The sequence below is a fragment of the Eublepharis macularius genome, chromosome 6, assembly GCF_028583425.1.
Source record: "Eublepharis macularius isolate TG4126 chromosome 6, MPM_Emac_v1.0, whole genome shotgun sequence".
NCBI lineage: Eukaryota > Metazoa > Chordata > Lepidosauria > Squamata > Eublepharidae > Eublepharis > Eublepharis macularius.
The window spans coordinates 68,896,048-68,910,190 of NC_072795.1; the positions used below are offsets into that span (position 1 = coordinate 68,896,048).

Here is a 14,143-nt window from a genome sequence, read left to right on the forward strand (position 1 = left end):
AGGTTCTTGGAGAGAGTGATTGGTGGGATATAAGATACCAATGCTCAAGATCATCCTCTGATAATCATCATCATCAGTTGGCTCCTGGACAGCAAGATGGACTGCAGTGAGTGGTCAAACCACTCTCAATGGAAGCCTCTTTACCAATGATAAAGATTACCCAGAATCCAACATGAAATGAATTGTTTCTTCTAAGGCCAAGGGAAGGAAGCCTGTGGTCCAAGGGGTAACAGACATCTGTTTTGAGATCCTGCCTTGGCCCTGGACTTACAGAATTTCTTACAGTTTATCTATAAAACTGGAATTCTGGCCTATTTTACAAGAAAGTTGCAAGGATAAAGATTAAAAATGGAAAGCCCTTTTCAGAAGTTTATTGATAACAGTTACTGTAACTGGAGGATGGGATTGTTTATAAAGTAAGTGTGTTATAAAACTGGATTCAGCAACTGGCTGGTGCTGTGTTGATACTTCAGATCAACGGGCAGAGTGGCATTATGGCTAGAAATTACCGATTTTATGGTTAACATTATTGTTTGATGTATCTTTTACTGCTTAGCTATTCCTCCATGCTCTATAAATAATCAAGACTATCTTAGGAACAACATGCAAAATTTGTGAAGTTTCATATTCATCCTTGAAAAAGCCCTAAAGCACTTTAAGCCCTCCTGATACCCAATAAAATTATTTCTTTCCCCAAACATTCTAAGAGGATGGTAGTGAATGGTTCTCTTTGCCTCTTTTAAGAAAACCCACTTGTATCAGCAAACTGCACTCAAAAGGTCATTTTCTGCAAACTGATACACAGACAGAATGTGAAAACTAAAGCTTCATTTATTTGGCTTTGCAATATTCTGATATTTCAGATGGCTCTTTGTAGTCAAAATGTCAACATGGGATAATCTGCGGCATGGTTAAATTTCATGTCTGCCTACCTAAATTCTTCGTGCAGTGTCGGCTGGCATAGGAGCCTCCTTGATTGAAAAACTGAGTGGCTACAGAGCATTTTCCTACAGGCTGTAAAAATTCTGGGTTGCAATGGCCCTCAGCACGATGGCATGATTATACTGAAAACTGCAATAAAAATATCATCTGTATTCAGAGAACAGCACTTGTGGCACTTTGATTTTCCTAGAATTGTACATGCTTTTTGAGAGGGAAATAATTCCATTTTTTAGCTATTACAGACAAACCGTAAAATGAGAGTCAGAGGCCACGGCTGTGAGAGTTACGGCTTTATGAGAGTTAATCCTGGAGATAGGACCAACAATAACATCCAATGCTAAGATACATAAGCATCTGCTCTCATTATCTATCACATATTTATCCTACACTTCCTCTAAGGAGCTCAGGGCAACAGAAATAATTTTCCCGTCCTCCATTTTATCTTCACATCTAGACTGCAAAAGTAGGATAGGCTGAAAGAGAGAGTAGCCAGGGTCATCCAGTGCATGTCATGGCAAAGGTGAGGTTTGAACTTGGGTCTTCCCAGTTCTAATCCAGCATTCTAACTTGTTTTATGTACTCATGGAAACATTCTTCCATTACCACAGTAGTTTTAATAACTGTAATAACCAGTGATTTTTTCTTTTTTAAAAAAGATTGTCAGTACTAATAGCATTTGTTGTGTTAGGGGCCCAAGACAACTGGCAAAAAGAGGGGCTGGTACTGTGTACCACTGCATATAGCCAGAAAAAAGCTCTGGTAACAACTATGCAGCACTTAGCTTATATACTCCTGATTAGAGTAAAAGCATATCTGAGACCTTAGCAATCCATGTTTTGCTGAGGTACGTTATGCTTTGCTTAGATAACCTGACTAAGTCTTCATTGATGGGCAGAGCGCCAGCCTTGCCGAAAGCAGAAGCATACTTGTGCACAGTAGGGCTGTTCCAGGGGAGTGCTATTCATTTCATCAACGAGGTGGAGAGCTCCCTTTCTTATGCTCCAGAATGGACTATCCCTGCTGTCATGCTGACACACGAGAGGAAGCCATGAGAAACAAGCTCCAATGTGTTCCTATAAAACCTCTAGCAAAGCTGTAAAATACACACGCCTCCCAGCCCTCTTGCACAGCTATTTGATCTCTTTGGTTGGCTCTCTTAACCCCTCCCCCCACTTCTGGCTGTTTGAAATGAGCCCAACACAGCGGATGCAGCTCCCACGGAAAACGGAGGGAGCCAAATCCAGCATGGGAAATAATGATGCAAGCTACTGACAGTAAAACAGTCACACGTGGCCCAGCATCTTGCAAGATCACAGTGCGCCAAGCATAAGACTCCATCAGATGACCCACACCCTGTTCTTTTTCAAAAAGCCATAAAATCACATTCAACACAGCTCCCGTGTTAACCCACTGCATGCTGAGCCACTCCTATGAAAGCAGCAATGGGCATACAAGGAGATTTCCCCACACTCATGATCCCATTCCTGACTCAATACTGCATCATTTCTGTGATAGGTCCATTCAAACTCACTCCATCAGAGAGGAGAGTGGCCAGTGAATGCAATGTATTGATGAGCTGGCTGATGGGGCTATAAGGCAAGGAGTAGAGCTGCCATACGTACATTAATGGCAGGAGGAGGAGGATGATAGTGCTTTTTTAATAAGACTCAAAGAAGTTTAGATCAAAAATATAATCATAATTATACATTTAAAAATTAACACTAAGAACAGAAGCTAAGGTTAATCTCTAAGATGATATCATAATAAATGCTCTCTGAAAAGTTTTAACCAGTTTTCTAACAGCTAACGACTGGGAACATTTGTACATTTTACTAGTTTAACAAAACAGGAGCTGCACCAGAAAGTTTGTTGCACAGCATCCATTGAGAAGAGAGGAAGTTATAATAATAATAATAATAATAATAATAATAATAATAATAATAATGTTCAATTTATTTACCACCCTTCAGGATGACTTAACACCCACTTAGAGCGGTTTACAAAGTATGTTATTATTATCCCCACAACAACCCTGTGAGGTGGGAAGACAACAGACAGTGGGAGACAGGACAGGCAGAAAGGACATAGTACTGCACTGTTCCTTCACTACGAAGGGGAAAGAATCTCATGACACCGTATTTCTATAAAGAGCGCATTCTTGACAGACAAGCAGATTTTGAACCTCAGAGCGTATTAGTTTTATGGGATTCCTATTTAAAAAATCCTTAGAGAATTTATTTTTGAAAGATGCAGCCAGATGGCGATCCTTTCTCCTATATTCCTGGGAATTAATTATATTGCTCCAATACAGCAAACAAGATAACGTGCTGCACTGCCCTTTGGATCCAATATGTACATCAATAAAATAGTTTGCCTTTTTTGAGGTTTTTGGAGTGCTGATAGTGTATTGTGTTGTGGCATACATGTTTTCAATGATGGTGCAAAGCTGGCAACTGTGTAAAGGAAGGATAGTTTTTTTTAAAAAAAGAAGAAATAAATATGCTTAAATAGCATACAGATTGCTAAGCGTGGCTGCCTGTCATTAAGCCCTTTTTTTGTGAATGCTGCCGTACTCTGTGTGCCAATGGTGCTTCAAGTCAACTCAGAGAACAAAGGCACCTAAAGTGCCCAGGGACAACAGGATTAAAAGAGGGTGGGAAGATGGGGAGGGTTTGCTTTCCTGCAATGTTTTCTAGTGAGAAACGGAGAGGGACACATGTTGCTCAACAGCCATTTTCCATTGGTGTTAGCCCCCCTTCTCCTGCCACTTATCAATGGGACCTTTCAAGACTCTTTCTCCCTTGATTGGAGACATCATTTCCTGTGCAATACACTAACCCCATTGATAATTTTAGCTTGATGGGAACTTTTCAAATCTAACAGGAAAGTCCAGGAGACTTACAAGAACACAGACAAGGGGGGGAATAGCTGGAGTTTAACAAATAAAGAAAACTGCTTGGGATTTAGAGTTGTTCTATAGAGGCCAATGACTTTTTAAAAATAGTTGTTATGTATAAACATCAGATGCAGAAGAATCAAGAATTTCTTCTCCACATAGGACAATGGAAGTTAACATGATGAAATTAGCCTATGCAACTTTATGCAAGTTCAAGCTACCCAAATAAGAAACTGTTCATGAGTCATAAAGCTAGCTGCCGTAACACACATTTATTAGAGATGCCAGTGGAGTAAGCTGTCCATACACTAAAGTAGATGGAATTGCTGGGTTTCCGGCTTTGGACAGCTGCTTGCAAATGAACACTGCTTACTGGATTGTCAATCTTTTTTTTAAGAGCTGGTATTAATCTTCTCCTTGAAAGCTTCTAGTGAAACAGATTTGATGTTGTCTGCCTTTAAAGCTCGCATCCATCTACGTAAGCAACTGCAGCTACTGTGAATTCTGAACAGCCATAGCTCTATGCCACAAGCTTCTGACAGACATCAAAGTTTCCCCCAAAGTATAATCAAGCCAACTGTATACTGCTAGCAATCCATCACTTCTTTCTCATGACTCACATCTTAGTTATTTCCTGTTTCCAATGAGAGAAGTAGCTTCAGTGACCAGATTAGAACACATTGCCATCGATTTCACCAATGACAAGTAGTCCCTTTCACACAAAAGCTGCTGCCATTAGGAAGGAAATTTTACATTGCATGAGAGGGAACTTCCTGCGCCAGTGGTCCACCTCCTCCGTGACGATGCAAAGCTTGTAGTGCTATCCGAAATAGGGTTCCGACATACAACACATGGCGACAGGAAACGTGTTCCCAGCAACTACATTTAAGAGGACGGCTGCATAAATAGCACACGGATAGCAAAGCAGGGTTCCTTCAACCGTGTCTGAGAAATGCAAATGCAAAAATTGGAAATACATGGCTTCTCAGTTCCTTGTCATTTCCTCTAGCTAGCAGCAGTTTAGGAGACTATGAACCAAAGATTACTATGGGGTGGGGACTATTACCACTTGCCCAAAGCTGACAAACTTTGAGGTGGGCTTAAACTGACAAGAATATCCAGTACAAAGAAGGGAAATTGCAGGGAAGCTGGAAGGGATAAAATTATAATAGAACCACAAGCAAGGAAAAGGCCAACCTACAAGACAGAAAAGCTCCTGGAATCCAAACAACTGTCAAGAAGGAACTACTCAGCAAGAAAGGCCATAGAGAAACACGCAAGGATATGACATGTCCCCTCGCCCCCCACACATACCAAGATAGCTTCCCTTTCCCCAGTTCATTTGCCATTCCATCTCCTGAACATCCTGGATGTAAAATCTGCAACCTCTTTAGAAGGCATTACAATTAAGCCCAGTATTAATGAATAGTGCGTTAGGCAATGCAAGAAATCAAGAACATACACCCTTCCCCTACAGCAGTAACCGGAAAACAAGTCAGTTACCTGGAGATCAAAGAACTTGCTGTATCTGCGGTAGATAGTCTGGCAAGTTGAGTCTGACCATGTTACTTTTATGATATACACCTGCAAAGACAAAGTAAAGAGGTGTTACTTATTGCATCGTTTTGATACCTAAAACATTTGCTGTTGTTCACAGGCAAAGTTAAGATCTGTTTCTTGTAAGGATGGCTTCAAACTTTGGAATACATTTTGATAATCTAACTTCAATCATGCTTACAAAGACATGATACTAACAAATGTATAGCCAAAATTCAGGCAGGCACAGAGGAAGGAGCCCACTAAGAGCTTAGGAAGATTCAATCACTACTTAAGAACTGTCTTGCAGGACTGAGTTCAAAAGTCCAGCATTCTGTCTCCACAGGTGCCCCTAAGAATCTCACAAACTAATTGAAATAGACGCCTGCCGATGTCCACCCTCAGTACTTCAGCATTAGACTACCTCTTTACGCAAGCTCCCACACTGTTCATAAAGAGCTTGTGTGCACACAGTTTGTAGCACTGGCCCTTTATCGAGTCACAGTGAATACATCTAAGGAGAGGGAAGGGGGGAGGGGCCAGAAGACAAAAGTAGGCAGGATCCTACCCATTGTTCAAACCACATTAACCATATGTCAAGATAATGTGTACAGTCCTTTGGTGAGCCGTTTTCAGATATCAGAACCCACATGTGGAGCACTGCTACACAAAAACATTTCTCAACAGTTTCTATGTGGTAGACATAAAGCCTGAATCATTCCTTGGACATCAGCTGAAAAAACAATGGGCTTTATGAAAGAAAGAAAGAAAGAAAGAAAGAAAGAAAGAAAGAAAGAAAGAAAGAAAGAAAGAAAGAAAGAAAGAAAGAAAGAAAGAAAGAAAGAAAGAAAGAAAGAAAGAAAGAAAGAAAGAAAGAAAGAAAGAAAGAAAGAAAGAAAGAAAGAAAGAAAGAAAGAAAGAAAGAAACAGTGGTCTGCCAGTATGCCAGGGATCATATTTTAAAGGCTATCAGCTGATTAAATCTGCATCTTTTTAACAGAATAAATCAAAGAGGTATTACTGTAAACATTTCTATAGGAACAGATGCTCTGCCAGTTTAACATCAAAACAATAAAAATTCTAGTATAAGATAAAGAGTGTATTTTTCATTCATGGTCAGCAATACGCAAACACAATTGTGTAGGCTTGACCCCATCAATACATCAATTTCTGTAATCTCCAATGCCTAGTGGAAAGCTTTGCCCTTACAGAAATTGCCCAATTTGTACAACATCTTTCTTAAACCGATGCATGTTAAGGACACCAGCACCATGTTATCTGCATATTGGAGAATCAATACTTTCCAGTCTCTCAAGGATGGTGGAAAGAACTCAGAGACTGACAGACTTGGAACTATGTTAAATACAGACTGACGAGCAAAGGGTCCAAAATGCACCTGCTTATGATTTCCTCTGTTAAAGAGCCTGTGGGCCCTACCCTAACACTAGCAGATATATTGGAATGAAAGTTCCAAATCAGTAACAATAGGCATTTATCGATATTAGTACTTGCTAGTTTCACTCACAGTTGGTTCTGAGCTACTGAGTCGAAGGCAGCAGTTAGATCCACATATTTGCGAACACGGCCTTGGTGAGGCCTTAATACTCTGTTGAGCCAGCTGGTAAAGAGTCAGGCAGTGAGCAACAGTGCCTCCCCCTTTCCTGATCTGTGCTTGCTGAGGATGGATATTGTTATTGGAGGTCTACCAGTCCTCCAATTTGTGCAGCAAAAATCTGCCATACAGCTTGGAGGATATGTCCAGCAAGTTAATTGGTCAATAATCCTGGGGGGGTCAATCTGTAGCCATTTTTAAATACTGGGACTACGATACTTACCCTGAGGGCAAAAAACCCCCCCAGTTAAATTGATCTGGCTAAACTACTTGGTTAAGACGGGCACCCACCAGTCAGGAAAGGATTTAAACTCAGAAGGGATCAGGTTCTCGTCAGGGGATTTACCAGAGGAGAGGGAAGATACGAGGCCTCTTATTTCAGACAATGTAATGGGAGGCCATTGTGGTGAGGCAGACAGATCTAGAAGTCCCCACTGTCTCATTCTCCCAAATTGGGGGGAGGGCTGAATATCTGGCTGCAGTGAGCATGCCAGTCTTTTGCTGAGATCTGAACCTCCAATAAAGGGGGGCAGGATCTGTCTAAGACAAAGGAAAAGAATTCCCAGAACAGGGGCTCCCTCTTTTCCTGGGCTGTCGGACCTAGTTTCTACCATTACAATTCAGCAAGATCAAACTTCTTCTGCCTAAGAAGCTTTCTATAAGCTGATCACAAAGAGATGAGAAGACTGATAGATGTTCCTTTCTTATGGTGACGAATCTGACAAATATAATATACTAGCTCTTTCCTGGTAGTTCGACATTTCTGTTCAAACTATCCTCTGCCAAAATGGGTTATAATTTTAGGGGGCCTATTGATAGAGAGCAGAGGTTTAGGGAGTTAGGTTATGCCTTCAAAACACTTGATGGTATCAGAGTCATCCTGCATTAATTAGTTCTCGGCACAAAGACTAGAGGTCATCTTTCACTAGAGACTGAGATAAACTCAAGTGGAGCTGTGTGAACCACTTGATTCGCCTTACCCAAGACTGAGATCCCACTAGGGGATCCTGGGCAGGATGAAGCAAGATGCTGCCCCCGAACTGGAGCAAAAGCTTAATGGGCAGTATTTATTTATCTATCTGAAGCATTCGTTTATTTATCTGAAGCATTACTATAGGGCTGCTTTTCTTTCAGAATGGAACCTGAGACAACACTTACCTCTAAAATGGCACCTGCCTCCTGCTGTTTTTATAAAATTGTAGTAACCAGCCATTAAAAAAATCTAGAGCATTGTACATCTAAGGGCTTATTTTTAAATCAAAATGTTTTAATAATTTAATCTAATTGATTACCAAATCACTGCAATTCCAGATTCTTTTTCTTTCTGTCTGCAAAGTCCTAAATGGTCAGTGAATGATCACAGAGTTATCTCAGATAAAGGTCAGTGCTACTGAAAACTGACCTGCTGTAACCTCAGAGAGACTTTTGGTTTTCCAAGAGATAAGAACTTGGAAAGAAGAAAACAAAAAGCATGGCATGTAGAGGACAGACGTTAATTTCTCAGCTGAAGCTGTGATGTTTAGCTGCAGAGATTCACACTCCTCTGAGACTATGCAAATGCAGTTCTGTCTTTCAGAGATTACTGTAAGATAAGCAGTGCCTCCCCTCAGTTCCCCCAGACAAGGCAGTTGCTTTCAGGTTTGTAAACATAAGGCAGGTACATATCTTCAGCTGAAGGTGACACCCCACCCCACCCCACACACACCATATACTTTTTTCCTTTCTCTCTTTTCAGTATATTTACATTATAAGTAGTGGGAAACTCCTTCCTAATTCAATGCATGGTGACAGTCTTCCACCTTTTGAAAACTAAAACCAGTTACTGTACCAAAAACAAAGGGAAAGGAATGGCAATTTTTCCTTAATTTTTCCTTAAGATTAATTTTTCCTTAAATTAATCTTCATTTTCCTTCATTTTATTGGAGGTCTTATTTTATTGTCACTCATGTATTTTGCAACATTTCACCAGTCTTCTAGAAGTAACAGCCTAGCTGTTAATGTTTTACAATGCAAACATTGCCACCATTTTAAAAGCATCACTTCTGCAAAACTTTAAAACAACTCTTCACTTACCATTTTTTTACTCTAGTACCAAATAATTACAATCTGATACACTTTTATCCTACTTTTTATTCTTCAAGGAGTTCAGGGCAGGATATATGGTTCTCAAGTTTTCATTTTATCTTCACAATCGTGAGGTAAGTAGTTGGGGAGGGGAGTAATATACACTGGGGCTGCAGTGCTGGGAAAAAACTTGCTTACATCTTCCAGCTTTGCTGTTTCCCAGTAAGAAATGCCCCCTCAGGCTGTTTTGAGGGGTGGGGAAAGATAGGAATAATATGAAATATCTTTTTAAAGCAGCCTGGGAAGGGGCATTTCCAGTCAGGGAGATGGAGGGGCACAGAGACTTAATTCTCCCATTGTAATCTCAGTCTATATCAATTCACCACCCCTGTTCAGTGGCAACTTTTTGCAGCATCATGTCTAGCTTGGCCGTAGCTTGGACCTTATTAACTCTTTGTCAATAGCAAGAATGAATGTTGTTGTATACCCCTACCACTTCGGTGCCTGAAGAGGACTCTAAACCAGATGCAGTCCTAAGTAGTTCATAAGCTAAGTTACAGCCTAGTTCAAGTCGGAGTTTCCCTGAGCATTTTTCTTGTACATCTTCAAATTCCTGCTCAGTTCCAGAAAAGCTATCTAGCACCAATGGCACCAGACATTTTAACAAAAGGTCAAATACTCTGTTTGGCTAAGTCAATCATATTCATCAATTTTGTTATGCATTCAGCATGTCAGCAATCCTTTGTCAGGGCTATTTAAATTAGTGCTGGAGTTTATGATTAATGAAACCACAGAGGATATTAACTCCAGGGGGCAGATAAGAAAAATGAGGTGCCTGGGACCTTTTGTTCAAGAAAATGCAATTATGAAACGGAGAACATATAATAAAGAGAGTAATGTTGTAGATGCTGGGAAGTGACAATTTAAAATGTTACTTCATTTTTAAATGTCATGATTACAGAACTAGAAACACTGCGGTGAGTAGGGCACTAATCTATCTAGAAAAGTAGTATATATGCACAGTTGTTATTGTTATTTAGAATCCCACCTCATGTCATGTAAGAACTAAGTCTGTACATGTACTGATTTTATCTCAAGAGATTTCTATGTTGAATTACCTCATAAATTTTCAACCCCTAACTTCACCTGGCTGTGACCTTGATAGCCCAGATGAGCCTGATCTCATCAGCTCTCGGAAGCTAAGCAGGGTCGGCCTTGGTTAGTAATTCGATGGGAAACCTCCAGTGAAGATCATGGCTGCAGAAGCAGGCAATGGTAAACCACATCTGTTAGTCTCTTGCCATGAAAACCCCACCAGGGGTTGCCATAAATCAGGTATGACTTGATGGCAATCTCCAACACCAATTTCATCTGACCTTTCCCCTCAGAAATAAATAAAATAGTACGTTACTTTTGAATTTTAAAAATGCCTCTGGTGCAATTTCTGCTGTTTAAGGACAAAAAAAAAGGAAAAGAGGAGGGAATGTCATAATTACAAATATAGGGTCCACAAAAGTGGTTGCATTAGAAACTGGCTTGTCAGCTGGCTAAATATTTTTAATTAGCAGCCTTACAAATCTTTGTGTGATGTATCAAATACAGTAAAATATTTTATTACCAGATAATACTACATTTCCCTTTTTGCTGTCTTCAAAGGGCAACAAGACAAATGAATTATCTTGTACAATAATGTATCCAGTTAAAGGGCCACTGGGTGGCTTATTATCAAAATAATTATTTTCTCTGGAAAACATCCCATCTTTGACACAGATCCAGAGGGTAACCTGCCATCATGTCCTGATGTCAGATTCCTCTAGTTTGAAGAAGATCCCTTGTTTTCTACATTAAAAGGGAAACACAACAGATAATCCTGCATGTCTGCAGCAGTGAAAACACACAAATAAATATGAAGAAACAATATTTAATTATTTACAGTACAAGAAGAGCCCTGCCAGATGAGGGGAAAAGTCCATCTAATTCAGAAACTTTTCCCCCACAGTGCCCAACCACATATATCAAAGAGTTCCAAAAACAGGTTAAGAAGGCAGAAGTGCCACCCCACATCCTCTCAACAACTGGTAATCAGCAGCATACTCTGGTTACCCATCAGTTGCTGAGGGGCTGTGGGAACAGAGATTTTCATCAACCACCATGGCTAATAGCCCTTGATACAACTATCCTTCATGAATCCGTCTAATCTTCTTTAAAAGCATCTAAGCTAGTGGCCATCAGCACATCTTTGTAGCTCCATATATCATTTTGTATTCTCTGAAGAAGTACCTTCCTTTACGTATTGTGATTGTAAATCTTCTCAGTGGAGCCATGGATATTTTGGGGTGCCAGTCCAGGGTCCCAGGCACCTTGGCTCAGTGGGGGTCCATATGCAGGATGTAGGGAGAGACTGGCAAACTCTCTCCAAATCGCTTTCATCTTTCTTATCATTCCACTTCCTTCTTCCACGTTCTATAACTCTCAAAATGTACTAGGTGGGAGGGAAGTGGAAGAATACAGAAAGAGGGCAGTGAACAAGGGGTAGTGTGGGAGGTAGGCAGAGGGAAATTCTTTTCTGTCTGAACCATCCGAACCAGACAGGAATTTGGCAGTTGAGAAACCTATCTTGTACACTTGCGCCAAAAGAACAGGAACTTCATCAGCATCTTTCTAATAGACAGATGCTGGGGGGGGGGGAATAAAACCATAGTTATAAAATTACCTTGCTACACAACTGTAACTTCTGCCAGTTAATTTCACTGGGTGAGCCCAAGTTTTAATAGTATAAGAAAGGGAAAGAAAGTCGTCTCCACTTCTTTTACTTTATATTTCATGTCAATCTCTATCATGTACCTCTATAATTGTATTTTTTCTTAACTAAATATGCACACATATTTTCACCTTTCCTTACCTGATCACAGATTTAAATTTATTTTCAGAATGATCAGTTATGATAACCATTGATTGTGGATATAGTTTAGCAGTGCAGAATCACCACTGTGTTGTCCTAGGTATATGAGAAAGAACAAACTGAAAATTTTTTGCAGGTATGTTAATTTTTGTAATAGAATGGAAAGGCTCGGGTGTTTCATTCCCAGTGATAACCTCTCTAGCACCACCAGGTCTGGTGCATGGTAGGGGTGTGTGATTCAGTATATTTGGGATTCTCAGATATACCAATATCATCTTCCCGGTTAATTCCAAATATATTCTGAATTAACCAGGTCCATTATTCCCTAGGAAGGAATCTTTCCAGGGGGCTGGGAGGTCTATTTTTAACGCAAACTATAGTGAGGGATGCCTGTCTTTTTAAAAAAAACTCAAAAGTTTCAACTGAATCAGATCAAGCGGTGCAGCAGATTGGACTGTCTGTCCAATCACATGAAATTTCTCTTATGAGAGAACTATCATGGTTGGGCAGACAGTACAGCAACTCTCCTTAACATGAAATGCCATTCATCTTTGAGGCAGTGAGACAAAGCCTTACACGGAAATCCGTCTGATGACCCTCTAAAGATTTTAGAAACATAAATCAAGGCCTTTTTTATTGTGCGGGCATGGTCTACTTTCTGCCTAAATACTCCATTTGTCATCACTGCTTGTTAGAATTTTTAGGGACTGCATCCTCTTTGTCTTGGCTTATATAAAATGTTTTTTTGCAATTAACAGGCTTTTCAAAGACTTTTTGAGATATGGGACAAACATATGAGATTCTTATAAACTTACAGGTTAGTCTCCCCCTCCTCCTGTGTCTGCACGAAGGTATGGTGTAATACATAGCGATGAATGACTGCAGGGACCACATTGTACACTTTGTATATACAATCCAGACTCAGCTTTTTGTAGTGTTCAATATACCTGAACTTGCAGAAGGCCCTATGGAGACATTTGTCTGTACATGTGGAAATCCAGAGGCAAGGCTAGCAGACATGGTCTCACTCTCCCTATCATGCATATAGTTGTACATGTTTTGAACAACCTAACAGGGTTGTCATCCATTGTTTTAAACAGTGTGTTTGCATAACCATTAAAAGAGACTCTATACAAGTACAACACTATCTGGTCTGTGGCTTATGTTTTTTTAATGAAAGCCTTGTCCTAAAACTAACAAACCATGTAGTTTATATGAATATGAATATCTTCCAAAAGCGATTCTTAACTTTGAAACTGCTCTCCAAATGCAATATCCTATGTAGACGCAGGGCCTGGGAAAAAAGAAGCAGTCTCAAAAGCCGTTACAGCCAATGTCAAACAATGCTAAGTCTCTGGGGACTTCCATGCTCCAAAGAGTGGAAATTCCTAAAGGGGTACTAAATGAGAGAGTGTTTCCCCATTTTTTCTGAGTAGGAAAGAAAAGAAAGTTCATGTAAGCTCCGAGACACCAAGATTCACAAAGCTCAAACTGTTGGCTGCAACACTTTTAATTTTGTCTTACTACAAGGGAAAATGTAGCAGTGTATCAAAATGTTCTTCTGCTTGCTGCAATCACACACACACACAAAAAGAGGGAGGCGTTAATCAAGCTGCAAATTGCTACATCTGACCTCTCCTTCAAACATTATCAATCTATTTGACAAACTAGTGCTAAACGGATAGACTTCTATACTCAAGGATGAACTATTCATAAATAGTGGATCCAAAGACACACAGTGCAAATATTGGTAGACGAATAGTTCACATCACATCCAGCCCAGATATGGCAACCACTTTCAGAAATGACTCCATGAATGGAAATGGTAACATATGAATCAGCTTTGAATGAGAGACAAGGACTGACAAAACAAAGAACATTAATCATAACCAGTGTTTACACCTCTCCTGACTGAATGTTATCAGCCACAAAACATTCCTATAAAACAAAAGGTTGAAATTAGCAGGACTTGATACTGGCTGTCTGAAAGAGTGCCTGCAATTCTACAGACACCCTCAATGAGATAAAATTACACGCAAACTGTAACGACAATCAACCAACAACATTCAAAAGTATAGAAAGTAAAGGAACTTCTTGTCTTATCCCAGGTCAAAAGCAGAACTTCCCCTGGTTATCTTGCACTGCCACAAGATGTCAAACCGTTCTTACTTGCACAAAAGTCCTGATTACT

At 40.1% G+C, this 14,143-nt stretch overlaps 1 protein-coding gene across 2 annotated transcripts in view; it reads right to left on the reverse strand.

Moving 5' to 3' along the window:
- Positions 1–14,143, reverse strand: part of SH3PXD2A (SH3 and PX domains 2A) — a 334,390-nt gene that overhangs the window by 287,476 nt on the left and 32,771 nt on the right. For both annotated transcript variants that reach the window (XM_054983545.1, XM_054983544.1), the window contains exon 2: positions 5,342–5,422. In XM_054983545.1, coding sequence (XP_054839520.1) covers positions 5,342–5,422 — 81 coding nt within the window. The remainder of the gene's footprint in view (positions 1–5,341; positions 5,423–14,143) is intronic.